This window comes from Chroicocephalus ridibundus, chromosome 5, assembly GCF_963924245.1.
Source record: "Chroicocephalus ridibundus chromosome 5, bChrRid1.1, whole genome shotgun sequence".
NCBI lineage: Eukaryota > Metazoa > Chordata > Aves > Charadriiformes > Laridae > Chroicocephalus > Chroicocephalus ridibundus.
This window is the reverse complement of record NC_086288.1, coordinates 71,679,871-71,706,119: the sequence shown is the minus strand read 5'-3', so window position 1 is coordinate 71,706,119 and position 26,249 is coordinate 71,679,871. Positions and strand designations below refer to the sequence as shown.

The 26,249-nt window shown below is 46.7% G+C and overlaps 1 protein-coding gene across 8 annotated transcripts in view; it reads left to right on the top strand.

The window, feature by feature from the left end:
* The window catches only part of LNX1 (ligand of numb-protein X 1), a 128,634-nt gene that overhangs the window by 97,802 nt on the left and 4,583 nt on the right, over nucleotides 1-26,249 (top strand). For 6 of the 8 annotated variants that reach the window (XM_063336455.1, XM_063336456.1, XM_063336453.1 and 3 more), the window contains 6 exons: nucleotides 2,241-2,396; nucleotides 5,641-5,843; nucleotides 8,309-8,680; nucleotides 13,931-14,062; nucleotides 19,866-20,043; nucleotides 22,701-22,929. In XM_063336455.1, coding sequence (XP_063192525.1) covers nucleotides 2,241-2,396; nucleotides 5,641-5,843; nucleotides 8,309-8,680; nucleotides 13,931-14,062; nucleotides 19,866-20,043; nucleotides 22,701-22,929 — 1,270 coding nt within the window. The remainder of the gene's footprint in view (nucleotides 1-2,240; nucleotides 2,397-5,640; nucleotides 5,844-8,308; nucleotides 8,681-13,930; nucleotides 14,063-19,865; nucleotides 20,044-22,700; nucleotides 22,930-26,249) is intronic. The other 2 variants (XM_063336457.1, XM_063336460.1) reach the window with 1 other exon arrangement.

Below are 26,249 nucleotides of genomic sequence, written 5' to 3'. Positions count from 1 at the left end.
GAAGGAGATGTTAGAATTTTCTGTGTTTTAAAAATTTGTTCTTTTGTAAATATCCATGCAAAAAATTACCCGTCTGTAGTGCAGCACCCAAGCTTGTGATATCTACTTGAGAGTAATCTCATTAATAGCGCTTACAGCTACAAATAGCTTTCCAGGTCTGAAGTAGAAGTTAGGATAATTTAAGAGAGTTGGTTTCATTCTGAGACGTGAGGGAAGGTGACAGGGGCTTCCTTCCGGCACTGATGCATTTAAGATGTAATATCTTCTGACTGGATCTACTAGTGTAAATGACCTTGACAATCTACTTAAATGATAAAATATCTCCAAGCAAAGACCACTCCAGCCTTGCTATGTTTATTTGTATCACTGCGCTCTTACTTTGGCATCACACTTTTTAAATTCCCTTCCAAGAAAGACTATATGTGTGCGTGAGTATATATATATATATGTATGCTCTTTACTCAAAGCTATCTACAAATACAAGTCATAAACCAGCTAACACTTTAGGAGAAAAGAATTTGGGAATGCAATTGCAAAAACCTCTGTGCAGTTTCCCTGCAGTAAAAGGGAGCCCTGCTGCTGGTTTTCAAAAATGTTCATCAGTCCCATTTTGCAGTCAAGCCATTGTAAAATAAATTGAATTTATGACTGCTTGAGGATGTCAAATGTTGTTCAAAGTCAAACTCATTCTTCTTAGTCTCATGGTGGGGGTAGTTCTACCATCTGTTATTGCTTTGCAGCAAGACCAAGGCAGCCCTGGCAGGCACTGGCAGGACCACAGAAGAGACTCTCCTGATGTATGGGTGTATCTCACTCCTACTGTTCACTCTGAGCCCCGATGTATTTTTAATATATATATTTTATATACATATATATGTATTTATATATTAAAAAATACATAGACAGACAGGTAGGTAGGTAGATAGATAGACAGACAGACAGACAGATAGATAGATAGATAGATAGATAGATAGATATTATAAATACTTCAATGTTTGGGAAAGGTATGTGAAGAAAAAGAAGGTAAGTGAAACGCAGATGGCTCTAGGTATCAACCATTTCATGTGCAGAAAAGAAAGGGGCTTATCCAGCCCCAGGACAAGACAGCACAGCCCAGCGTCTGTCTCAGGGAGGCTGCACCCAGCAGGAATGCCATGCTGTTCCTGTTTTCCCCAGATTTGATTCAGTTGCAGTTCCTATTTTCCAAAACAGCTGTTGGACATCTTACAGAACTCATTCAAAGCATCCTGCTCTAGGACGATGAGACAGGGAATTTCCAGAAGAACGAGGTTGTCTCTGTAGCATTTCCTCCACTGCAGACCAATAAACTTTGCCTGCTGTAGATGAGATGGCCACAACTCTTGTGAGACACATTCAACTCTGCAACAGCTTCATTTTAGCTTTTTTGGGACTCCTTTAGTGAGAGGAATGTTTAGAAGCAGGAAGAGGCATTAGAGCTGGCATTGCCTTCTACCTGCTCCCTGTACCGGACCAGCATCCCTGGGGAATTAATGGAGGCATTAAATCAAAATGATGGCAAGCCGCTGGGAGAATGAAATGCTAAATGAAAATCAATTGGGAAGGAAGAGTTGCAGAATGAAGTCCCACGCTAGTACAAATGCATGTGACATTCACAGATACAAGAATTTTTCCAAGAATAGGTTACACAAGCTTCATTTAAATTCCAGCGACCAGGTCCTAGGAAGCGTGAGCGTGTGTCCCTGCAGATAGCCTTATTTGTGGGGGTGGGCTGGCACCTCGCATCGGTCAGACCTTCTGATCTAAATAAGGACTTGCAACCTGAGACACAAGAGTGACCTGTGACTAATCTGGACTCGAGAGTCATGGCAAATATTACACAGGGTTTCGTCACAGGAGTTGTCCTCGTGGCAGCACTGTCAGAAGGAGCACGGTGCACGCAGCAGTCAGCCAAAACCTGAGCACTGAAAGAACACAACCATTAAGTATTATAAACGGTGGGGATAAACTATTAAGCGTACTTAAAATTTTGTATTACAGTCTCACGGCCACTACACTAACAACTGCTCGCTGTCCTACGTCACACCAGACAAGCGGAGTTTACTGTGTAAAGCTGGTCTCTCCTATCTTTTTTTGTTACTGTAATGGGATGTGTGAAAATACCAATAATATTGCACACTAATATAAGGAAAATATTGCTTGAGGAAAAAAAAGCACACAGAACCTTTCTGAATGCAGATGACCTTTTATTATATTGACAGATTCAGAATGCTCCATACAACCCCCGGTGACAAAAACACCACACTCTGCGGGAAAACCTGCAAGAATCACCAAAAACAAGACAGAAAGTTTACTTCTTTCTAGATTCAGCAGCTCTTCGGTATTTAAGAACTGGAAATATAAAATGGTAAAGAAAGGTATGCAATACTCCTGGGTTTTCCTGCTCTGGAAAACCTGGTCAAAGGGAATGGAGAATTGTAATTAAGAGTGTAAGGGCTGGAAAATGGGGTCTGTGCAAAGTGGTGCTCCAACCTCACAGCAGGCGGTGTATATGTGAATGGTACAAGCCCTTAACCCAGTTGGAGTCCCTGAAATTGGGCTGACGGGGTCCCATTCGCTGTACGCAACCAGGTGCTGGAGCAAGGTCCACCCCTTCTGGGTATGGTGTTTACATTAGAAACACTCAAGTCGAAGAACATTGCTTTCCAGACACAGCATCCTCTTGAGACAGGCATGGTAGGTTTTGATCAAACTGCACACAATGTATGCAGAACGTCTGGTGAAAAGGTGACCGTGAATTTTCTTTTAAAAAAATATACGTATTTGTGTATTTTATACATTCAGTTTGTCAGACTTACTGTTACTTTATCAAAATAGGCATTGGCCTGCCACTTAGGACAGCCTAGGTTCTTGGTAGTACAAACGTTCATGTGTATGCCTGCGATGAAAGCAATAGGCAAGTCTTCAATGAAGCGAGCAGAATTTAAGGGATCATGGAGTTACTTTGGTTACTTGGCCCGTCTGAGGAGAAAATGGTGCAATTTATTAGTTGTATTCAATAAAGAACAGAAATCAAATGAAGACGGGAGGTGAGGCAGTACATCCTGCCAACTATGAAAAGAGAAACCTTAGTGACTTGCAGACTGGCAAGAAAAATGTATTGGAAACATTCGTTTTGTTGTCGATTGCACACTTTGGAACGAAATTAGGTATTAAAAATTCCTCTAAAAGAATCTGCATGAAGTCATATTGAAAGCCAACCAAGTGCCACTGCAAGACTTCATAAACCAGTTAAGGCATTGTTCAAGATGTAAAGAAACTTAGATAAGTTTATACCTTATATAAAGATATATGTAAGTCATCTAAGTGTAGAGACTTGTTCACTGCCAGGTTGTTCCGATTTTGCTCTGGGATAATTACAGACTGAAATAACGTAAGACACTCAATAGCTCCTTCAGTCCACAGTTCTCCACGGTCAAGAAATGTAACTGGGTAATTCCTTTAGAAAAGTTTTCAGAACGAGGTACGGGAGAATTGAGTGTTGGAGTCAAAAAGCGCAGTTTGTCAGGACATGAGGTGAATCGTCATGCAATGGGAAATGGAAGGAGCTCTGCTATAGCACTGCTTTGGTAGTCTGAAAAATATACGGAGATATTTACGTACGCTATTTCCATGCAGAGAAGATCTGGAGGCCCAGATTCCCATTTGCATTTTTATATATAAATACCCATTCTAACCACACAGACACTGTAAAATGTGCACGCTTATTCTGATGCGGGGGGGTCAGGCCTTTGGTGATTTTTGAGGAGTACTTGTATGGCTGGACTTTAGGCACCCCGCTGCCTCTTTCTTCTTACGTAGCAGCGGAGAGAGCTCCGCACCTCCAGGGTGCGTTTAGTGGTGAAGCAGCTATCGCTCCCTTTGGGGGCCCACGCACTTGCCAGAGCAAGTAGATCACCAAATTACATATTTGGCATAGAGGCCTGGATTTAGATGGAGTAAATGCACCCTTCAGGCGTGAGAGACGCGAACAAGTTACAAGCCGGGCAAATAACGTTCAGAAAATCGAGGAGTGTGGGGAAAATAAACCACCTTCCATTCCTGAGACGTTAAAGTTGTGTGCAAAACTGAAGTAAGCCCGTATTCACACAGAATCCGCTACTACGAGAGTATCAACTAAATGAGTACTTGGATATTAGGTTGATGAAGGCTGTGTAGTTATCTAGATAGAATTTTATTGCCTGTCAACTCTGTATAAAACCACAAAGTCGAAGTCTGTGCTGCCGGTAGGTGCTTTTTACAGCCGTGGAGGAAGACAGCTTCCCGCCTCGAAGAGCATATGATCAAAGAAGTGGTAAGGGATGCAACATGGTGCTTCTTCATATTTTTTTCCTGTTCTTTCTTCCCCCTTGCTCTTTCCCAAAAGGTTTTGGTGCCTTGCTGGTTTGTTGCCTGCTAATTCTGTACTGGAAAATATTTATTCTATCATCTCGGTTACTGTTCCGTTAATTTTCATTTAACACTTCACCGCTATTTAGTAACAGCCACTGTACTTTTATTTCTAATACAGTTTCTTGAAAAAATATTAGCACTTTTTTTTTTTAACTTAACAGGTTTTTCATATAAGCGCTGGATTGGACCCCCACACAAAAAATTTAATAGCTTTTTCTCACCTACGGGGGATTCAAAATAGTTGAAGGCTTTTACACTTGTGTTAGAAAACTCACTGGTGCTTATGCTTCGTATTTGCTCACTGTTGAACGTGGATTAAAATTTTGAATTGACCTAGAAGGAAAGGAAGTATTAGTGATATGCTGTGAAAGCAAACACGCCAGTTGAAAAGCAGAGTTTGGAAGAGGATACTCTTTATCCAGTGCATTATAAATACAAAAAGGACCTCTGTCCACCAGGTCCCTTTTCCCCACACCAAGATCACCAGGACCAGCAGAAATCTTCCTTCCAGGCACCTTGAGCATACTCGGGTTTTAATACAGACATGTCGTAGTAAGAGCCAGTCATTCCTGCTTCCTGGAGTCCAAGCAGGGATGAAAGGAGAGGGGTCTGTTAGGGAAACTACTGTGTGCTTTGGGTTGCCTGAGAAATCTTGCTTTTCTGCCAGCTGAAGGTAAAAAAACGCTTCCTTGAATGTCACAAGCCAAGCACCCAGTTATCAGCTATGGCATCAAAAAAGGAGGAAAACAGGGTAGCCTGGGATGCTACCAGCGAGACAGAGAGTGCAGCCCACCACAGCGGGGATGGATGTTTCTCGAGGGGTCCGTGCCCATCTGCTCTAGGGCCAGCAAGGAGCCATGGCCTGGTTCAGAGGGGTCTCTAGTGACAAAAAATGTACTTTGTTCCCTTAAAATATTAGCACATGTAGCTGGTTTTGAGTACATGTCGTCTCTCTGGATTATACGAAAGGTTTAGGGCTGTGTTTTGTGGGGGAAAAAAAGGAAGTTTGAATGCATTAATTGAAAAAAAAAAAATCCCTTCAAGTCCACTCAGCAAGAACACGTATCCTTTCCTCCCCGCTTAGTATAAATCACACCCCTGCCTAAAACCTAGTCTGGGTAACTGGCGGGTACTCAAAGCTGTGAGGTGCATGTTTTAACAAAGCAGAGCTGCGATGTCAAATAAATACCTTACAATGTGCATTTTCAGGTTTTCCCAGGTTGTATCACCTGATTCCAGATGGGGAAATTACCTGCATTAAGATCAACCGTACGGATCCCCATGAAAACCTGGCCATTCGGATTGTGGGAGGCAGTGAGACTCCTTTGGTTCACATCATCATACAGCATATCTATCGAGATGGGGTGATCGCCAGAGATGGAAGATTGCTGCCTGGAGACATGATACTAAAGGTACAGTACTGTGGAGGTACAAAGAAGAAGCACCCTAACAGAGAATAACACGGTGTAAATTCATCGTAAGGTGAGATTTGCAGTGTTGCTTGTTTGTGTGGGCAGAAAGATGTTCAGTTCCTCTGCATGCTGTGATGATTTCATTCATTTCAACAGTTTTTGAGCCTCACAGATTTGTTCTTTTTTCTTTTTCACTACCAGGCCTCTCTGATTTCTACCCAAACATGGTAGATCAGAAATGCAAAGTAGCACAATAGACTGCTGGCATTTCTGACCCAGTGGTACAGAAGTTGTCTGAAAGCAGGGGCTGGGCTTTTTGCCCAGTTTGTTTCTACTGAACTGTGGGCTCAAATCTGAGTTAGAGAGGTTTTCCGTTGCCTTACATCCCACTTACACCAGGACAGGCGATAGGGGCCTGATCAGGGTTAAGTTATTCCGGCATCTGTCTCCCCTGTACGATGTGTTCATCGGCGCAGAGCACAAGACACTGCCCGCTCTCTCTTGGGAGCGTTGCTCCACCAGCAGCCACAGGTGAAATCTCTGCGAACAAACTTGAGCAGCGTTCAGGCATTAGCTGCTGGCTTCTACTTCTGCTCCTGTTCCTATAGAAATGTGTAACAGATGAATGAGAATTAGGCCAGATGGTTAAAGATCATGTGTCTTGTGAGCGGTGGCTTCAGCAGTAGCTTTTGAATGGGAACTGTACTCTCAGCTGCCCCAGCGACTTGGAGCTCTGCAAGGATGCTAAATTATATTAATGCTGACAGAAAATACTGGTTTCTTTCCTTGCTTTGATGTTTTGATGGTGTGTAGTTGGAGTGCACGAGGTATATTCACGTTGCAAGGCAAAGCTCCAGCTGCAGCTCGCCCAGGTGTACCCAAAGTAGCGTAACTCAGCTGGCTCGAATATTGGTGACAGGGTGTCCAGAGGTGGCAGAACTCAGCATAGGTTTTCCAAATTACAGGGAAACACGTGAGCAGGCTACTTTGTTCCCCCTGGGCCATGCTGCCATGGATAGACTGGTGCCAGCACCCAGGCTAACCAGTGTGGCATTAGCTGGGATAAGGCTACGGGAGATGGAAGTGGGGCGGTCCACAAGGTCTGGCATGCGTATCTCGGGGTCGTCTTCCAGGTGGGACTCTGGATGCCCATCTTACTGCCTGCTCTGGCACGCCTGGCTGGTGGCGTTGGTAAGCAGGAGGCATCTGGGTGAGCGTCACCCAGTTGTGCATTTTGGGAAGCTTTCTGTCGTGGTGCCGGCACAGAGCGGCAGAGTTAATGGCACCACTGAGACAGAACTGCTCCTGCAGGGCACATCCAAACTGCAGTGGGAAGCCGTGATTGCAGCACGGACAGGCCCGGCTCAGCTCTCCCCGGCCGTGGCTGACTGCCCGAGGATTTACCAAGGATTCCCAGGAATTTCAGCCCCATGGTGGTGCAGCTCATGCCGTTCATGGTACCCAAGCTGGCAACTTAAAAGTTAGTTGAGCTGTGTCTCTAGGGATGCAGTCCCTCCGTCAGACCGCAGCGGGGACAGCCCCGTCGTGCCCACACAGGCACTCCGTGATAACAAACGCCCGTCGAACGCTTTTGTCTGTGCCGGTGAATGTTTCTGTTGCAGTTTGGAGACGTTTCTTAATAGTTAAATGGTTCAACCTGTGCAATGCAAATAACTGCAAGGAAATGACTTGTCCGATTCGGGTTTTCCAGCCAGCAACGAATTACAACCTTGCAACTGGTTTTCATTTGGCAGTGATAAAATGCAGTGCCTAGTCACTCTTACATACACAAACAGGGCAGGGTTGACTGGAAGCTCTTTTTTTTTCTCTTTCTTTTCCCCAGCCAAATTAAAGAAGTGGCAGTTATGCATTTTTACCCCCATCTGAGATAAATCTTACCTGGAAAACACCAAGACACATAAAAAGCCCAATTCTCTGGTGTGGTATATCAGCATAATTGCTAGCAAATATCCAGGGCATTTAAGCTTCTGCTTGAGGCTTTTTTCTTCATTTTAATTAGAGATTCATTAGTGGGGAATATTTTTTTTACTGTACCTAGAACAGCTGGGAGATAATGAAGAAGAGAAACAGCAGGGAAGTGGTGGGAGTGAAAGGAAAGGCTGGCGAGGCGACTTGAAATCAGAAGCCAGTGGAATAAAACTGAGATATATGAAAGGATATTGGAGCTTGGGAAAGAGCAATAATAAAGCTGAAAAATAACATGTATGTCTGGACACTGTCATGGAGAAAGGGGAAAAAAGAAAAGGCAGAAAGTGTCTGTACAGTGCGTCCTTTCCTTGGGCGGAAGACTGTTCTGCACTGCAAACTTGGCCTCCTGCGTGACACAGTTTGCAATAGCACACGTCACTTCGGATGAAGACATCTGTGTAAACACATCTGCCCTCTCCCGTGCCAATTCAGATTAGACGGTCTTTCTGCTGCTGAGTTACGCTTCTCTCTTCCAGGTAAATGGCATGGACATCAAAAATGTGCCTCACAACTACGCCCTGTCGATCCTGAAGCAACCCTGCCACGTGCTCCGACTGACGGTGCTCCGAGAGCAGCGGTACCGGTGCCGAAACAGCGGACTTTCCCTTGATGCTCACTGCAATAGGGATGACAGTTTCCATGTTGTGCTAAACAAAAGCAGCCCGGACGAACAGCTGGGAATAAAGCTGGTCCGCAAGGCCGATGAACCGGGGGTATTTATTTTCAACTTGCTGGAAGGCGGCGTGGCTGCCCGTGATGGACAGCTTCAGGAGAACGACAGGGTGTTGGCCATCAATGGGCACGACCATCGGTACGGCAGTCCAGAGAGCGCGGCCCAGCTGATACAGGTTTGTCACCATCGCTTTGACACCAGTTTCTGAACTTTGCTAAAACCGAGAAGTATAGTTTCACCATCTATTGCAAAGCAGGGGTCAAAATTAGTGAGTGTGTATTTGAGGGAGGGAAGGAGACATGTCAGGCCTGGATGGGAATTTACACCTCTGAAAGCTCCTTGGTTTCACTGTGGGTACAAGGGTGACTATGGGCATGGGCTCTTGCAGTGATGCCTGCTATCATCAGGCTTTGTAACGTACAGATCAATGTCAACATCCATATACTCTGTGGATCACCAACGAGTGATGCCATCTGCCGAAAGGCAGGCCAGCTTTCATACTAACACCACTTGGTCCAGCTGGATCCTGACTCCTCCAGCTCCAACGGAGCCACAGTGCTCCCCGGGGCAGCCCTGGAGCAGACCAGAGCGGCCTGTGGCAATGGACGGCATGTTTCAGGATGAGCATCATCCTCCCAGGCACGGTGATTTCCCACGGGTGTGTTTTACGAAGGTACTCCATACCTTGTAGATATTTCTTAGCTAAATCCAGCATATGGAAATCCAGATGTTTGGAAAAACATGGATCTGTAGCTGTAGTTTTTATAAATCTTTATTTAGACTCACATGGAGAACTAAAGGGGTGCCTGTGTAATGCACTAAACAGTCTTGCCACAAAACTGTCAGAGGGAAAACCTGTGCCTTTCTCAGCTACAAAATCAGTCAGCTTCTGCCTCATTTCCCCTCCAGAACTATTTTCATTTGTTTTCATTCTTTATGGCCTGCATTTTTAGAAAACTTCAACATAAGCAAAGCCAAGGATCTTTTGTTGCTTTTATCCCGTATTTATAGCAGTTATTATACATAAGCAATTTTACGTTTCATTTGGAGGCACATAGACTCTTCACATTGAAGAATTTCTTGTGCCTTAATAACACGATGTCAAATCAGGCCGGCTGCTTCCCCTTTCCAACAGGTATAATCAAGGTACCGTGAGTCGGACTGAAAGAAGCATTCAGATCCATGCGTTTTGTGGAAAGGATTCCTCCTTTAGCATAGGTTCAAGGTGGCTGTAGCCGACTTTTGTGGAGAAGTTCATAGCATGGGTAAAGAAAAGGCCGTCCCCTTGCATAATGCCAGTTGTTGAAATTCTGGTCCAGCATCTTTCTGGATTACTTTATGTAGCTCACTAACTGGGAGCAGAAGGCGGTGGTGGGGGGAGAAGTTTAAATTCTCTGAGGGGAACAAGTCTGGAATGAAAACCTTTCTGAAAAATTGGTATTCTTGGAACAGTTCTTTATGGCTACAAAACAAGGCAACAGTGCTTCATAAGCAAAAAACACATGCAGCCTAGAGATGAAATGGAAAAAATGACTAATGAGACCATTCACACACAAGTCTTTAAAAACGCAACTAAAGCTCTTATTGGGTTCCAAAGAGTGGATGTTATTTATAATAATGCTTGAAATGCACACCAGTCCCTGGGAATTCAAACAACATGCCCATCAAAGGGGAGACTCAGGTTTCCAAACAGCCAGGATTACATTGCATTGATGTGAGCTCTATGAATCACATTTGTCTAATGCAAAATTCCCAGAACCTGTGTCTTTTTTGTCATGTTTTTTCATCAATTATCATTTGCCTTTCCTGTTTCCATGTTGTGCCAGAGAAAAACCATTATACTGAAGCCACAAGTGTTTTGCATTTGCTTCTTACACGAAGGGATGTTTTACCCTGTCCTCTGATTTCTCAACAATATCCTGCCTGTGGAGACCTCAGTGTGTGTCACTCACGGTACATTCAGGCCTCCAAATTAATCATAGAATCATGGAATCGTCTAGGTTGGAAGGGACCTTTAAGATCATCGAGTCCAACCCTTAACCTAACACTGACAAAACCACCACTAAACCATGTCACTCAGCACTACATCTACCCATAAATCAATGGTGGTGGAAGCTTCAAATATGCCATCGGTTTCTTTAAAAACAGATAAAAGGTGGTGGTGGCTCATTAGCCCAAGCACAGCTGGGAAAACATCAGATTTCTGTGGAATCTGATGAGTTTTGACTTCTAAATAATGAATATTTGAGATGAATTTGATTCTTTAGGCCTTTAGCAATTATACTTTAGCATATGTGAAGCAGTTGTTAATCAGTAGATTAGGTGTCTGACTGTTTATAAGCTCAGTCACAAGAACTGAAACGAAGAAAACGCGTAAGTGCTAATTAGGAACGTGCACACATCGTAACACTTGGGAGTTTGCTGCTTCCCATTTGTCGCGTCATCTTTAGTCATGGCCTCGTGTCAGATGTGGCACTTTTAATCTAAATAACGTGACATTCCACATCTGTTTTCCATGGGAGCGACAAGGAAAGGAACAAGGTAACAGATCAGTGGGTGCTCCTGTGAGCACATCAAGCTGAGCTGCACGGGTTGAGCCAGACTTTACTGCACCCAGATGTTCACCCTCCTCTCTCGGAGGAGTTCGGGGCCGCTGCAACAGGCGCACGACCCTGTCTCCATCACAACAAACGCCGTCGGCATAAAGCAGGTCGTGATGCGGAGCTCACCCGTGCTCCATCATCCCTGCAGGAGACGGGGCAGCTTCTGCCGAGAGCAGCGCTGCTGCCTTTTTTCGAGAGGCAGTTGCCTGCTAGATGCTCAGAAGTTGCCACCGTGTCTCCCTGCTTGGTTCGCTTTGGCTGTAGCACAAATTTCGGTTCTGGCAGATTGTCTCAGCTATTACTTGCATTCGAGTCTCAAAGCTAACCTCATTTCTTTAGTTCTTGCTTCGGCACAAAAAAAACATAGAAGGAATTGTGGGGGAAAAACAAGTGGTAAGAGGGAGGGAGGGATCAGAACGAAGCAGTAATTAATATTCTGATCAGTAGAAATGTTAATGGCTTTTTATATGGAAGTACGTAAATTCAAAAGCTGGTCTTGTTGTTTGGATAACTTTTTAAAACACTCTGGACTTCTGAGAAATTACTTAACTTGACTGACCTGGAGACAAATGTGACATTGCAATAGAGACCCTTGTTGAACTTTTGCTAGTTGTTCTACAAGAATTAATCACATTTACAACCTTCCTCTAAATAACCAACTTTGAGACTAACCATGTGGCAGCAGATGAGCTTTAAACAGAAGTTGCGTAAGTTGAAGTTGTTTGTTTTAAGAGAAAACTGGATTTTTGTGGGGCCATGTGCCCTTAGGAAGTTTAGGCTTGTATTGTTCAGTTCCGTCTCAACCACGCGACAAACTAGGGACCAGGGCGGTTTCCTTTCTCCTGAGATACAGTGTTCTGCTTTTGGGTACCAGTTGAGTCCAGAGTCCGGGAATTAGCATTCTGTTAAAACAGACCTGGTAAAAATATCTAGAAAGTTATTTTGAAATATGTCTCTATGTACCAACTGGTATATTATGAAGCTGTGGAGACTTGAGTTGCTGGTGAAAAAAATAGCCTCCCCCAAGATACTGGGAAAGTAACAAAGAAGTGCATGTTTTTTACTGCAATATCACCTTCCTTGGAAATAGCACAGCCTGAACATGCACATTTCGGGCTTGAAGTCGGAGGTTTAGGAGAGGTAGGTTGCTTTTTTTTTAAACTATAGTGACATTTTTCAAAAGCATTTTTTAACTCTCAGCTACTACTATTGAATCCAGCTCCAGAAAAGACAAACCAGACTATAAAAACAAAAATCCCAGGGGCCTCCTCTGGCTTCTGTTAATTGTCTGCGGGAGATTTGATTTCAATAGCGCAACTGGATCTGGGTTTGGTTTCCAGCTGCTTGTTCAACGCCAGCTTTCCTTGGAGCTTCTCCCCAGCGAGCAGGGCACGTCAGCGTGCCAGCAAGCGAGTCGGGAGGTCTGATGCCACCGGGGCTGCGGTACCAACAAGCATCGCTACTGCAGCCCCAGGGGGACCAGACCTCCAGACGTGCTTGTGAAGGGCCCCATGTCAGATACTGAGTGGTTCCTCGGTAATAACTTGTGAGCAAAGAGGCAGGAGTCCCTCTGGAGACCGGCCCTTAAGAGCCCCTCCTGCCTGCCACAGCACCAGGGTCTTTAGCCTGGAGAGAAGGAGATTAGAGGATTAATTTTTTTTTGTCTTCTGAATATGCTTCTATAGCATTGAGGCTATTTCTGCACTTCAGTATGTTGGTTTGCCCTTGTGGCAGACATCTACGATTTACCCAGCTAAACCCCAGTCCCCCTCAGCTCTATCTTTGCATCGCTCCTGTCTTGAACAGATCCATACGAGCCTCACTGCAGGAAGAATGAAGCCATTTAGAACCAGAGAATCATAGAATGGTTTAGATTGGAAGGGGTCTTAAAGATCATCCAGTTCCAACCCTCTGCCCTGGGCAGGGACACCTCCCACTAGACCAGGCTGCTCAAAGCCCCATCCAGCCCGGCCTTGCTTCTGGGGAAACAGGGCTGATTCAATAAGACAGGAAAAAATTCACCTGTACACAGAATTAATAACACTGGTATTGGGCACACGCAGAACACCTTAAAAAACCATGAGCAAACGTAACTCAGTAGAAGCTTTGCAGCATCTCTCAGGCACATAAGTATTACGACTGCGTTGTGCAAAAAGGCCCAGAAGCATTTTGAGCTTATTTTGGGTTAATTGATTTTGCAGTTCCTGTTGCTAGAGTGCGAGTGTGAGCTGATTTCCCATTCTAACCTCCATTACTCTGTGTCCTTGCTTGTGCCCTCCCTCTTTCTCTGTGCTCTGCTGCAGTAGGACTTTATTTCTCAAAATGGTTGCACATCCCTTTCTTTAAGCCACCTGACACTTGCAGGTGCACTCAGTTACATCGTTTGTTCCCCATTTTCACCACCAACACTTGAGCCCACCCCTTGTTACAGGGTTAATTGCATCTTTTCCTGAGTTCCCATCCAGCAGCAACAGCTCTGTCTGTCTGTCTGTCTCTCTCCCGTGGTGGACGCAGGTGTGTGTGAGAGCTGATGAGTGCTCACTGTGGTGGATCACTGCTTCCAGCCAAATTTGGGGCAGATAGGAAGGATTTTTCAATGTTAACACCAAATTTTCAAGAGAACTGTAGAGTAGCAGGCAGTAAATTTTTATGATCTTTATTGACCTGAACTGATGCTACTGCTTTAAGTCAATGCGACCACATTAGTGGGAAATTCAGACCACGCTTAAACAGGACCCACGTTTCGTGAATCCTCTGGGGCTGAAGTGGAGGGGTTTATTGCTCCGGTGCGGTGGGATTCATGCTGTACCTCCTCCCCGCAGGCCAGCGAGAAGCAGGTTCACTTCGTCGTGTCGCGGCAGACCAGGCAGCAGACCCCCGACATCTTGCAGGAGACAGGCTGGAGTTACGGCAGCCCCCAGCCCTGTCCTCCTGAGAGAAACAACCCCGGCAAGGTGAGGGCACGAGCGCTCGCGTGGTTTCTTTGCTGTCCGTGGGACAGGGGACTGGGGGGTGGACAGTGTCGTAGTGTCTCGGGGTGTCATCTCTGGTTTCCGTCATCAGAAGAAGCATTGGCTTATTTTGCATTGGGAACATAAAATCTGAGCTCATGATTTATCCACAGCTTCTGCCCTGACTCCTGGAGTCTCCATCTCTGGAGACAATCCAAACCCGCCTCGACGCGTTCCTGTGCAACCTGCTCTGGGTGACCCTGCTCTGGCGGGGGGGTTGGACTAGATGATCTCCAGAGGTCCCTTCCAACCCTGACCATTCTGTGATTCTGTGACTCCGTCTGGGGTGGGGAGGGCATGAGAAGGTGCAGGGCAGCGGTGGGGCAGGCATGCACGCAGCCTCCTGGCCTGGGCATGGGCCCGGCCAGCTCTGTGAGCCAGCACAGGGCAACGTGCTCCAACGAAAATAAGAGACTTATCTGAACTTTCTCCATCTGGAGCAAAGTCTTCAGGCAAAAAAGCTTTCATACGCTGGCCTGAGAGATTGCCGTAAGTTGCTGGAAAATTATGGTAATTATTAGTCTGTGGCTCATTACTTAAGACACCTGTGCTCTGACCTGGCTGGCAGTTTGGTGGCTGCAGTCCCTGCGGCCACTGCAATAGTGCTGTCCTTCTGTGGAGCTTTGGACCCCAAACCTGTTGGTTCTGCTCTCGCATGGGATGGGGGCTGTGAGGGATGGCAACATGCAGCATGGCCGGACCCGATCCAGGGCCACACAGCACAGAGCCACCACCTCCCCCAGGTACGGCTCTGGTTACCAAACACTTTTTCTGAGTTTACTCAATGTTACTCTGTCTGTAGACAGAACAAGGTATGTCCTTGCAGGAGCTGGATTTGTTTATTTCACTGAATTTGAAGTCACGTGCCTGGCTAATTTATGTTAATCGCTCCGAGTGTCACCACTTATGCAAACCCTTGTGAGCTGGTCCCCAGGCCACCCGTGCCAGGGCTGCACGAGGGAGGTGGGCAGGCAGGGCTGGTTTAAATCCATCCTGCCTGATGGGCAGCCAGATGTGTCTTTAGAGGGACCTTTGGACTGAACCAGCTGTCAGATCAGGTGCACAGCTGTCAGCCAGGAGAGAAGCCCAGCTCCACGTTTTACAAATGCTTAAAAATGCCCTTTTTTTTTTTCCCAGTTGTTCTTTTTTTTTAACTTCGTTATTCAGTGGTTTTGTGTGTAAAAAATATATTGGTGTTTATTTTTAGTTCTCCTTTTCCACAAAGTCATAACCACAGCCCTTGTTAGGTGAGACTGGATCAGCAGGAGTTAAGCCAGAGAGCAGAGTCAATGCTCGGTAGCTACTACCCGGTAGCAAATAGTGCCCAACTAATCGTGCATCTGCAAGGCATTACTTCCTAACGAAGTAATGATTTCCTTAGGGAGATATGTGTAGGACAGCAAGTAGCTTGCGTTGCTACTGTACCATTCCCAGCGAAGCTCCAAGCACCTGCTAGCTCTACCGCGTTGATCTGATTAATTGATACCACACGGGATTATGTGGGAACACGACTTGTCTTCCATAAACTGCCCTAAATCCTTATTTTCTCTCTCTGTACCAAGCAGCGTTAGATGGGAATTCCTGGTAAATCCAATGTTATTTTGGGCAGCTGTGAGATTGAAGGGCCAGTGTTGACATTGTAACAGTCCTTTAAAGACTAATGAATCATTTTCTGTTGGATAGGTCACGGCTTTTAGGGGGATTTCCAGTTTGCCACAAGTGATGGGCACTACAGAAGTGCCTGAGGGGGTGTGCTGCTGTGGGCTTCTGTCCAGTGCCACCATTTGGGCACATTCCAGGGAAGATCACCGCCAAAAGAAAGAAAATTCTAAGCTGTTCCTAGCTGCCTTTAGCTTTGTCTGTGTGCAGTGGAGGGCTTATATTAGAGCAAATGCTCTGGCAATAGATCAGGAGATCCGTACAGCTGGTGGACACGACGAGCTTCAGGCGCCGTGGGCTTTTGGTCTGATACAATCATTACTGGAGTGTTATTTGCCCTTTTACAGGGTATGAGTGTGTCAGTTTGAATTTCTCATGCGTCTTTGCTGAAGGTTTAACTGAACATCATTTGCAATTCAAGTTCTTCAAACTCTAGGCTTTGGCAGCCTTAAAATGTTATTTGTTTTTAAATAGACATTAGTGCAGGAGTAATGCTCGCAGGCCGCGGGCCTGTGCAGTGTCCTAGTGCAGCCCACGCTCCCGCTCCGAACCCCGGCAGTGCTCCCGCTCCGAACCCCGGCAGTGCTCCCGCTCCGAACCCCGGCAGTGCTTGTTGGGCAGACTTCACTGTCAAGACAGTTTCCGGTGTGTGCGTGGTTTGATGAGTCTGCTACCCGCTGCCATCGGTGGCATTGCTTTATCAGGTGTCATTGATAGAGAGATTGCTAACTGACTTGAATTCTGATCAATTTTGAGGTGGTTTTTGCCCCCTGAGCTCACTGTAAGAGGTGATAGCAGGTCAGGAATGTTCTCTTTGAGGGAAGCAGCTCTTGCTGTAGAGCACGTGTGTAAACGTGGGCTGAAATCTGCTCTCAAACCTTGGCTGTATTCAGCACCAAGAATAAACTCCAGCGTCCAGCAGCCGTCTCGCTTGTACAACAGCTCAGGAACCACTTTTGGCCCAGCCCGTTGTCCCCGTGACAGCCTGGCTCCATCTGGAGAGCACGAGGAGGCGGCTCTCTTTCAGGCCGATGCCAATGGCAATCAATCAGCCACACAGCCAACAAGGCGCGTTGGAGGAAGAGGAGGACGGTCCGTAGCGACCACGTCCTTCTCTGGCGGCAGTGACGGTGTGCCGGGAGACTGGTCCCACCGAGCTGTTTTCCTGGGTACGGAGCTGGGGGGAGGCACAGCCCAAACTGCTCCGGCTGCTGCCTGGCTGCAGAAGAGAGAAGATGTCAGAAACACTTTCTTGTGCTGCCGAGGTTGTTAGGTCGGGCTGTAATGCACAAACGGGCCAGATTTGATTCCTTTGAAGTCAGTGGGAGCTTTGCCATTAATTAAATAGCACTTGTTTTTAATTGGAACGGCTTTCTTACTCCTTTCTAACAAATTGTCTAGTACTTAAAACAAATCTGTCGCCCTGTTGCTCGAGCAGGCAATGTTTTCTGACCGGGCGAGCAGGTTAGCCTTCAGGTGAAGTACATTTTCCTAACAGATACAGCCTACGTCTTTTGCCTGCGAGACACGTGTCAAGGCCTTGATGTTGTGATAATCTGCTGTAAATATTTATTTTCCAGTAAATATACAGAAAAGAAAAAAAACAACTAAAGAGAGAAGGAGATGAACTGTTATGTTTTCCTTCTCCTGACCTCCGAGGTCACTTCAAAATGACAGAGAAGGACAATTGTTTAGAAGAGAATGCATTGAAATGCAGTCACTGATAAACATTGCCTTTTAACTGGTTTACTCATTATCAGCCGTACCTCCAAGAAAGCTCTACGTGTGTTTACTAAGAAAGGCTTTACTTGCCTTTCATCACTGCCTTCGTCTCAGCCCAGCCACCCCAATTCCTTTCTATCTGCGACCATGTAAAAAATGACATGTGGAAGAGCAGCTTCAACAGAAAACTGGTCCTACGTGGTTGAGCGTACTAGTACCAGTACTTTTATGACTCCTCATTGAAATATAACAGGACAATTTGTTACCGAGCACTGCTTTGAAATCTGCTTGTCTCTGCACCAGTTCCTCAACCAGAGCATCGGCTGGTTTATCTGGTAACGTTTTTGGTGTCTGAGACATGACAGACACTGCGTAAGTAACAGGCTTGCTCTGAACGCTCAGAGCTGCAAGTCTAATTCCAATTTCATGTTTTGTTACAAAATTTCAGACTGCATTTTTATGGAAATTAGTGGTGCCCTTGCCCCACGTGCTCAGGAAGTGGCATTTTCCTGATGGAAAACCATTTCTTTCCAAGGGAAAAAGGACAATGTTTTTGCACAAATATCGATGAAACATTAAGTTTAGTTTGGACAAAGATAGAACGATGTTTAAAACATTTACACCTTAAAGACAAAGGTAAAAGGTTAAAATTATGTGGACTAGAGCATTTATATCTTTTTAAAAAGAGAATATTGTAAAACCTTCAGAAATGTTTAGGTTTATTTGCAAGCCGTAAGCCCAATTACTCTGACAAAGCGCCTGTGTTCTGCATGGGTCGGATGTGATATGTCCAAACAACTACATCAGTTTGGGTTTTGCCCTGGTGACTAAGAGGAGACCTTTTCCACTGCGTTCTTTGCCTTTTTGTTCCTGGAGCTCTGCGGCAGCCACTGTCGTTCTTCTCAAGCATCTAGAGACCCTTTGCTAAGTTGCTAAAAGTTCCTGGGGTTTGTGATTGATGTTGCACCACAGAAATCCTGATGTGAAGTTAGTTCCACCGAACGTCCCCTTAAAAAGACCCCCACAGAACAAAGATATAGCCTGCCCTACTCCCATAAAAGCTTCTTGCTGCTGCCTTCCTTCATCCATCGTCGTTACTGTGGGAGCAGCCGTGGACGTGCCTGCTCCGCTTTCTGTGCTGGTGGCTCAGGAATCGAGGTGGAATGTCTCTGTGGGATCTCAGATTTCTAAGAAGAGATTAACGTGGCTTTAAATGAGTTTTATGGATTTATAGGTTATTTTTGCATATTATAAATGTGAGGCCACACTTGTGAATGAGAATGTTTGGTTTGGTTTTTTTTTTTTTAATATACGTTTGGAATGTATTTAGCAGCATGCTATTATATCTACGTGCGGGCCTGGGATGGATGGTGCTGTTCCTGCAAGAGGGGCTGGGATCTTCAGGAGTTGGTGCCAGAAGCACAGCTTATGAAATACTTCAGGAAATAAAAGCAATTAACGTTTAAATCCAGATTTTGTGGAGAAGCAGCCTTGTGTCTTGAACTCTTCTGTAAGAACTGGATGCGTTTTAAACGTGACTTTCGGTTCGCAGGTTTTGTTGGAGGTTGTGTTGCCTCTCCATCCTGAGGCCGCCTGTGAGTTTGTTTCGCCCTCCCTCATACACCAGTTATTGCCTGACAAGTGATGTGCTTGTAATTTTTTCTGTTCAGCGGGAGGAATAAGGGGATGACTGTCCTCAGATGGTAGAGGTGGCTGTCCCAAAGTGACCTTTTAAGCACAAGCAATAGGAAGAGCACCCTGGAAGCTGCTGCCTTTTCAGTCTATAAATGTCCTTCTCTTTTTCCTGAACAGAAACACGTATTCTTCAAGTGTGTTCCCACCAATTTATAGAGAAACACAGAAACCTGGAAGAGCAAATTGTTTATCTTGTAATCTCTCCCCACGAGTTTTATTCCTTTATCCCAGGTGGACCATTTCTCGTTAACTACACAGATGATGTTCAGACTGCGAGCAGCGAGATAACAACCGTGACCTGAGAGTCAAAGATATGAGGACAATTGGTGATATTAATACCAAGAACATTTAAAAAAAAAAAAATCAGATTCCTTATTTACATTTCAAAGGTCTGCTTCTATTAATCTCAACACTAAACCACTTCTGACTTTGGCGGGAGAAGTGCCTGACTTTAACTATTAAAGCACGGATTATCTTGGTGGCAGCTCCGACTCCGCAGATGCCTGAGCCCCGGAGAGAGTCCTGCCCGCCATCTGGCCAGGCGTGGCAGGCGGCTGGGAAGCGCTTTTGTATTCCATTAACAAATATTCATTTCAGTAGGAAAACGCCAAAGCTGTCAGGGAGGTCCCCATGCCCACTGGGTTTGTCGTTGCTGTTTTCTCCATCACAGAGCGCCCTTCACGCCGTCACCTGTCACGAGAAGGTGGTGGCTGTCCGGAAAGATCACACAGAATCGCTGGGAATGACTGTAGCAGGCGGAGCATCAAACCGGGAATGGGATTTGCCTATCTATGTGATAAGCGTCGAACCTGGAGGAGTTATCAGCAGAGACAGCAGGATAAAAACAGGTAAAAAGAGGGGATTTTGAAAGCCCGCTTTAATTCAAAGGATTCCTTTGAGAAACAGAGGGATAGTGAAAGAGCAGCCCACCCTGACATCTTCAGCCATCCCATAGACTTTTGGGATGTGTCAGACTAGAGGGTCTCAAGTCAGCAACCAGGAGGTGTATAATATGCAGCAGTAACCACCTCTGTGAAGTGGGATGTAGGCAGATTCTGGTGGCCCCAAAAAAACCCAACCAAACCCCACAGTTTTTCACAGGAAAATGAGCTTGCACCAACATCTCCTAAACTGCTGAAATCTTCATTGTGCAATCTGCATGGGCTTTTAATGTAAATTTTTGTGCTGCTTTGTCATGGCTTTGAAAGCAATATACAGGAGCAGAATTCCCATCGTACGTGAAGCAATGTCAGTGCCTTGTGGCTCAATATCATGTCTGGAAACGTTGGCTTCATAACTCCATTTGGCTCTCGATGTAACAGAGTGACAAAATTAATAGCTTCTCTCCCTCTGCATGAATAAGCCTTTGGAGTAAGATGAGGAGCATATTTTATCAGTGGGTTTCGCAGGAATAGGTAGGCAGTAGAGTGTCGCGGTTTTGGCCGCATTGGCCAATCTGAACGACAGATGGCCTTCCCCCCCCTCTCCTCAGAGAGGAGAGGAAGAGTTACGAGTTTAGAAAAAGAACTAAACTACTTTAATGAAAATAATAATAAATAAGGAAATAGCAAATAATAATAGAATAATAAAAATTAAAAAAAAAAAAGGTATACAATATACACAAAATCGTATCCAGCTCCCAGGATGACGATCGCAGCACCAGCAGACACAGGGAAAGTCCCAGACTGGAGTCAGCGACGGACAGGAGCTGAACTCCGTATCTGGAGTCAGGAGTGCTCGGATCGGGATCAAAGTCAGACAAACAGACAGGGTCCTCCTCGGATGTCGGCCATTGAAGAAAGAGAGCGAGAGACTTGCCCCTTTGATCCCTCACCTTTTATACTGAGCGTGATGCAGATGGGATGGAATACCCTGTTGGTCAGTTTTGGGTCACCTGTCCCGTCTGCCCCTCCCTGCAGGTGGGACCCCTCTACGCTTCTCCGCTTCCGACCCTCCAACGGGGCAAACAGCGAAGTTACCTGACCTTGGTTGTTATAGCAATAAGTCTAAGCAAGAGCCTCTGTGCATACCGTTCCTTGGTATAATCAGGTCTTATCACTCTGAGAGTGAACAGCTTCTGAACAATATGCTGTTAATTTCAGACTTTAGTCAGATAGAAGAGGCCCGGCTAAAAAGTAAAATTACAAATCAGAAAAATGGTTCTGTTTTACCACAAACCAGGACGTAGAGGAATGGTGAAACTCTGTTTTCAGGATGTTACATCTCCGAGGGCCAAGTACCGCGGTACCCTGCATCCAGCAACCACACAGCTCCCCGTCCCCTGGCCCTTCATCCCCGACGCTCACCTTCAGCCCAGAAGCTGGAGGGAAATCCTGAGTGTGAGGGAAGTGAAGGCACCCAAAAGTGGGGCAGAATAGCTGCAGCCCAGCCGAGCCCCAGCATCCGGGGTGGAACCTCCCCTTCGCGGGAGCTACGGCTGCTCAGCAAAACCCATGTAAGAACACGACAACAGGAGCAACCCAGCAGGTTTTCCCCTTTCCCCCTGCTGGGAAATGACTGCCTCTCAGTGGGATACGTTTTCCGAAAAAATATGCATCATGAGGCAGCATGGAAAATTCAGCCTAGTTAATTTGATAAAATTAGAAACAAATGAATGCGTGATGCTATAACAGCGCCATAAGCCTCCACGGTTTAGAGCAGCCCTTAGGCTGTTGTCTCTCTCATCGGGGCAGACCACGAGAAGAGGTTAACATTCACGTCGCGCTGCCTGGAGTGCCAGGGAATACAGCCCCTGCCCGGAGGAACATCCCGGCAAAGCACAGAGGGCACCCAGGGAAGCCCTGGCGTTGGGGCCTGCCCTGGAAGCAGCCAGAACACTTGGCACTGTGGCCGCTTGCATGACATTAATGATGCCTTTATTGTTCTCCCTGTAGTAATTGAGGTCAGCTTTGCATTCTTCTCTGAAGCTGCTGTGCCTACATTATAAATAAGGCACACGGAAAGATGTTTTGGCTCGGGGCCGTTCAAACAGGCATTAACATTAAAATAATAACATGCTATTCCACAAAGCAAACTTAGCAAAGACCCAGCTGGAGCTCAGTCCTCAGCTTAGGGAGCGCTGGGGGAAAGCCACCTTCGAGCTTTCAGGTTTCAAGCTCAGGTTGGGTACAAAAGCTCTTAGATGGAAGTGGGCTTCACAGACCTGGACTAGCATCAGGTGCCCGTACCAAAGCCTGTTGGTACCGCAGGACCCCGGCTGTGCCGTTTGGCTCCAGATACAGCATGTGACGCGACAAGAAACCAGGACCAAAGCCTCCAGAGCCCGGCGATGCTCCTGTGTACGGGGATTTAGCCTCTTCCCTCGTGCCTGCGGCATGTTTACCAGCATATGCTTCACGGCCACGTTAAACGATAGGATTAACAAACGGCCTCATCAGGCAGCAAGCTCTTGGTCCTGGCTTTGACTCGCTTGTTCATGGGAGGGTGGGGAGAGGGTCCTGGGAACACTTGCAGGGGTTTTTATCATCCGTTTTACGTGTCTCAGGTGACATCCTCCTGAACGTGAACGGGATCGACCTGACAGGGGTGAGCCGGAGCGAGGCCGTGGCCTTGCTGAAACACACCAACTCGTCGGTGGTGCTCAAAGCCCTGGAGATGAGAGCGTGCGATGCCCAGGAGGAGCGGGGCCACCTGCCGTCCCCTGAGGCCACGCAGGCCACCTGCGAGAGCAGCGAGTGGTCACCGTCCTGGGTGATGTGGCTGGGGCTGCCACGGTAGGTCCACAGATTGCATCCTCTTGCTGAAGGGGAATGGGAGGAAAGATTTGTATTTTCTGGCACTTCTTTCTTTTGGCTTGATTCATTGCACTGACATCTTAATTAAATCCAGGCTCTGTCGCAGACTTGACTCTAAATACCTCCCTTTTGTAAACGGGTATGCGCACATGGAAAAACAGACACGTAGATCCCCGTTGCAGGGGAGGAGAAGATCCTGAATTGTTCCAGTCTTGAAAACATACCTGGCACTTGGGGAGTGAAAGGCAAAGCTCGCAGGGATACAGGAGCTTGCTGAACCCGGGGTCTCGGCTCGACCACCCTGCAGAAGGCAGAGCTACCCCTCCTGCAGCTCTCGAGCCCTTCTCCTTAGCCAAATCCAGACGATTTGTTTGACTTTGCCCAGATGTTGCAAAGCGCGTGCAGTTGGCCGGTGTCTCCGAATCACCTCTTTTAACCCCACCCCCGACTGGAAGAAGTACATTTGTCATACACAGGAAGCAGCTGTGTTGTCACTGCAGTAAGGGTAATAAAAGCCACATCGCATGTCGTTAAGCTCTCTCAAGCACGCTCGGTGTGCAGGGTGTATACCTGCAGCTCCGCCGACGTTTTGTAAAGTATTAAATGAGGACACGGGGTGAATCTGCGAACGGGCGAAGCTAGCATCGTACAGTTGAAGTTGGCATTCAGTTTTGAGGAACGAAGAATTTAGCTTGCAGGTTACTTTTGCCCGTGCTTCTAACCCTGGCAGCAGTTCAGAGTGTTTTCCTCTTTTACGGGAGGGCACGGAAAGATGGTCTGCAGAACAGGTGGGCTTTTGCTCTAGGCAGAGTTTCAGGACTTCTCTTCATTTCCCAGCCTCGCATATCAGGTTAGATGTTTTCCCTCCTTCTGGCTTGAGCTGTTTTGAGCTCGTTCACCTTGCAGCAAGGTCTGCTGTGAGGGCCAGATGTGTCCCAGGGCTTGGTCTGAGGCTAACGACTGCGTAACACGTGCTGAAGTGCTGCAAGAGCAGGAGGCAGGCTGCGTGTGTGTCGCCCACAGATGAAAGCGGAGAGAACTACATCCTTATTCCTGTGAAAGGGGAGCAGTAAAAAAGAAAAAGCAGTAAAGGGCTGGCCCAGAATTTGCTGCCCCAGGCAATGGTAAACTTTTTTCACCCGGTCTCGCTGCAGACAGGCAGGGCCAGGGAGGGCCTCATGCCTGCTCGCTGCTTCTGCGCCCCGGAGCTTGGCCAGCTACGCACCAACATGAAGGCACTGGAGCACAGGTAACACTCCCAGCGGAGAGAGGAGGCTCGAGGCCCTGTAGCTGCTGCAATCTGCAACGCTGAGTCTTGCCTTCCATCACCACCCGTCGCTAGATGGGCTGAAACAATTGCACCCCACCTTTGTTGTGCCGTATGGAAAAGCTGAGCTGCCTGGTCATCATCTTCTACCCGCAGCTGCCTGAAGTCCTCATGCCCTCAGCAAGGTGACAGGGACGAAGCACAGAGCTCAGCAGTACTGCGGACTTGCACCCAAGGTTCACATCAGTCAGTTCTGCTTTGAAGTTTGGGAAGAAAAGGTGTTTTTTCCCATTTTAAAAGCAGGCTCTAAGCTCATTCTATTCCTTCCCCCACTCTCCAAAGGCTGTGTGCGTGAAGCCATTCCCAGCCCTTTGGTCTGAAGGAAAACCATCCCCAGCATCAGCAAGGCTGCAGAGAGGGGCTCGTTGTGGCTCTGTCCCCAGCTGTGACCCCGTGCACAGAGCACGGCGGGGCCGAGGCAAAGCAGGGGGAATGGTGTGCTGAGCTGGTACGCTGCTCTGGACGCCAGATGAAGACAGGGACCAACACTGATCAGATGTGACGGCAACAAAGGTGTTCCCCATCCTTATCAGTAGCTTGTTGGCTGAGTATGGGTGGTAGGATCAGGTTTGGGTTGCTCACTAGGAATTATCAGACCCTCCAGTCTTCCCCAGCGTGAGTGTGCTCACCCTCTTACGTGTGTACTGAGTCTCCAGGGCCTGCACCGGACATCTGGAAGTCCTTCAGCAAGTTCTCTCACCAGGACATGTATCGCATTAACTCATTTCCCTCCAGTCTGAGCATTTAACCTTTCCCTATCTGGCTTTCAGTTTGCTTTTGGCAAGGACCACGTGCCACTAGACCTCAAGGCATCAGCAGCAGCCTCACACGCTTTCTAGGCTGCTACAGAAAATTATTCTCTGTCCAAATATGTGTCTGACAGGTCCATCTTGGTAAAGATGCCTGATGTGCAACTATGGGGCAAGACGGTGAAGATTCACCTGTCTTAATTAAAATTGATGGCATTAGTAGAGCCATACCATTTACCAGAAGGACTGCTCCAAGGCACGTAAGTTTAAGAATGTTTGGTACAGCTGATGGAAAAGCAGAAATGTCAAAATCACGCCTATACAGGATCATGCAAGGTATTTGGGAAGATGGACAGGATGGGAAACACCTGCAAAACTGAACAAATAGAAAAGGTGGTAACATGGTAGGCCAGGAGCAGGCACCATAAAAAAAAAAAAAAAAAAAAAGAGGCAGCTGGATGGTGGAATCTTTAAATTCCATTGAGAAGGGAAAGATGTGACTCTAGACCAGCCATGGCAGGCTGTGTGAGTATCTGCTCACAGCAAACAAAGCGGGGAGCACAGAGACAGCCTGACATCGTGGCTTACAGCAGGACACTCGGGCTCAGGAAACCAAGGGAGGAGAGTCTTTCCTTCCATGTTCAAAAAACACAGAGTTTTGACGATAATCCTGTGAAGGATGGTCCCATAAAATGTGCTGAGTTGAGGTAAACACTAGAGGATGTCTACAAACCTCTGTCCGTGACTTATGAAGTAGAAAACTGGCAAACATTAATAATAGTTACGTGATCAAGCATGCCTTCCTCACTTTTGAGGCTGCTGTGGTGTAAATGGTGTAAATGCCTAATTCTCTGTCCTAGCACTGAACTTGCCCCTTTCCCCAGGACTGCATACACATTGCGGCGATGGCACAAATATTGAGACTTAGGGAATGGCACCATCTTTCTGGATCAAGTCAGTAGCAGCAGAAATCAGACAGGTTATCTGACTCCTCGCTCCAAAAGCCTTGGGGAAGCCGTCTCGCATAATTTAACGTTTGTGGATCTCACCTCCATTTCAGCCCTTTTCTTGTGAGATCTCAAAATTGGCCTCGGTCACTTTTATACAGCTTGATAGTCCATAAGCAACTCCTCCGTTCTTTCTGTAGTCTAATCCAATACGCAGCGGTTATAAAATGGACACACATGCGCGTCCGACGTCTGTCAGAACTCGGAGGGCTGCGG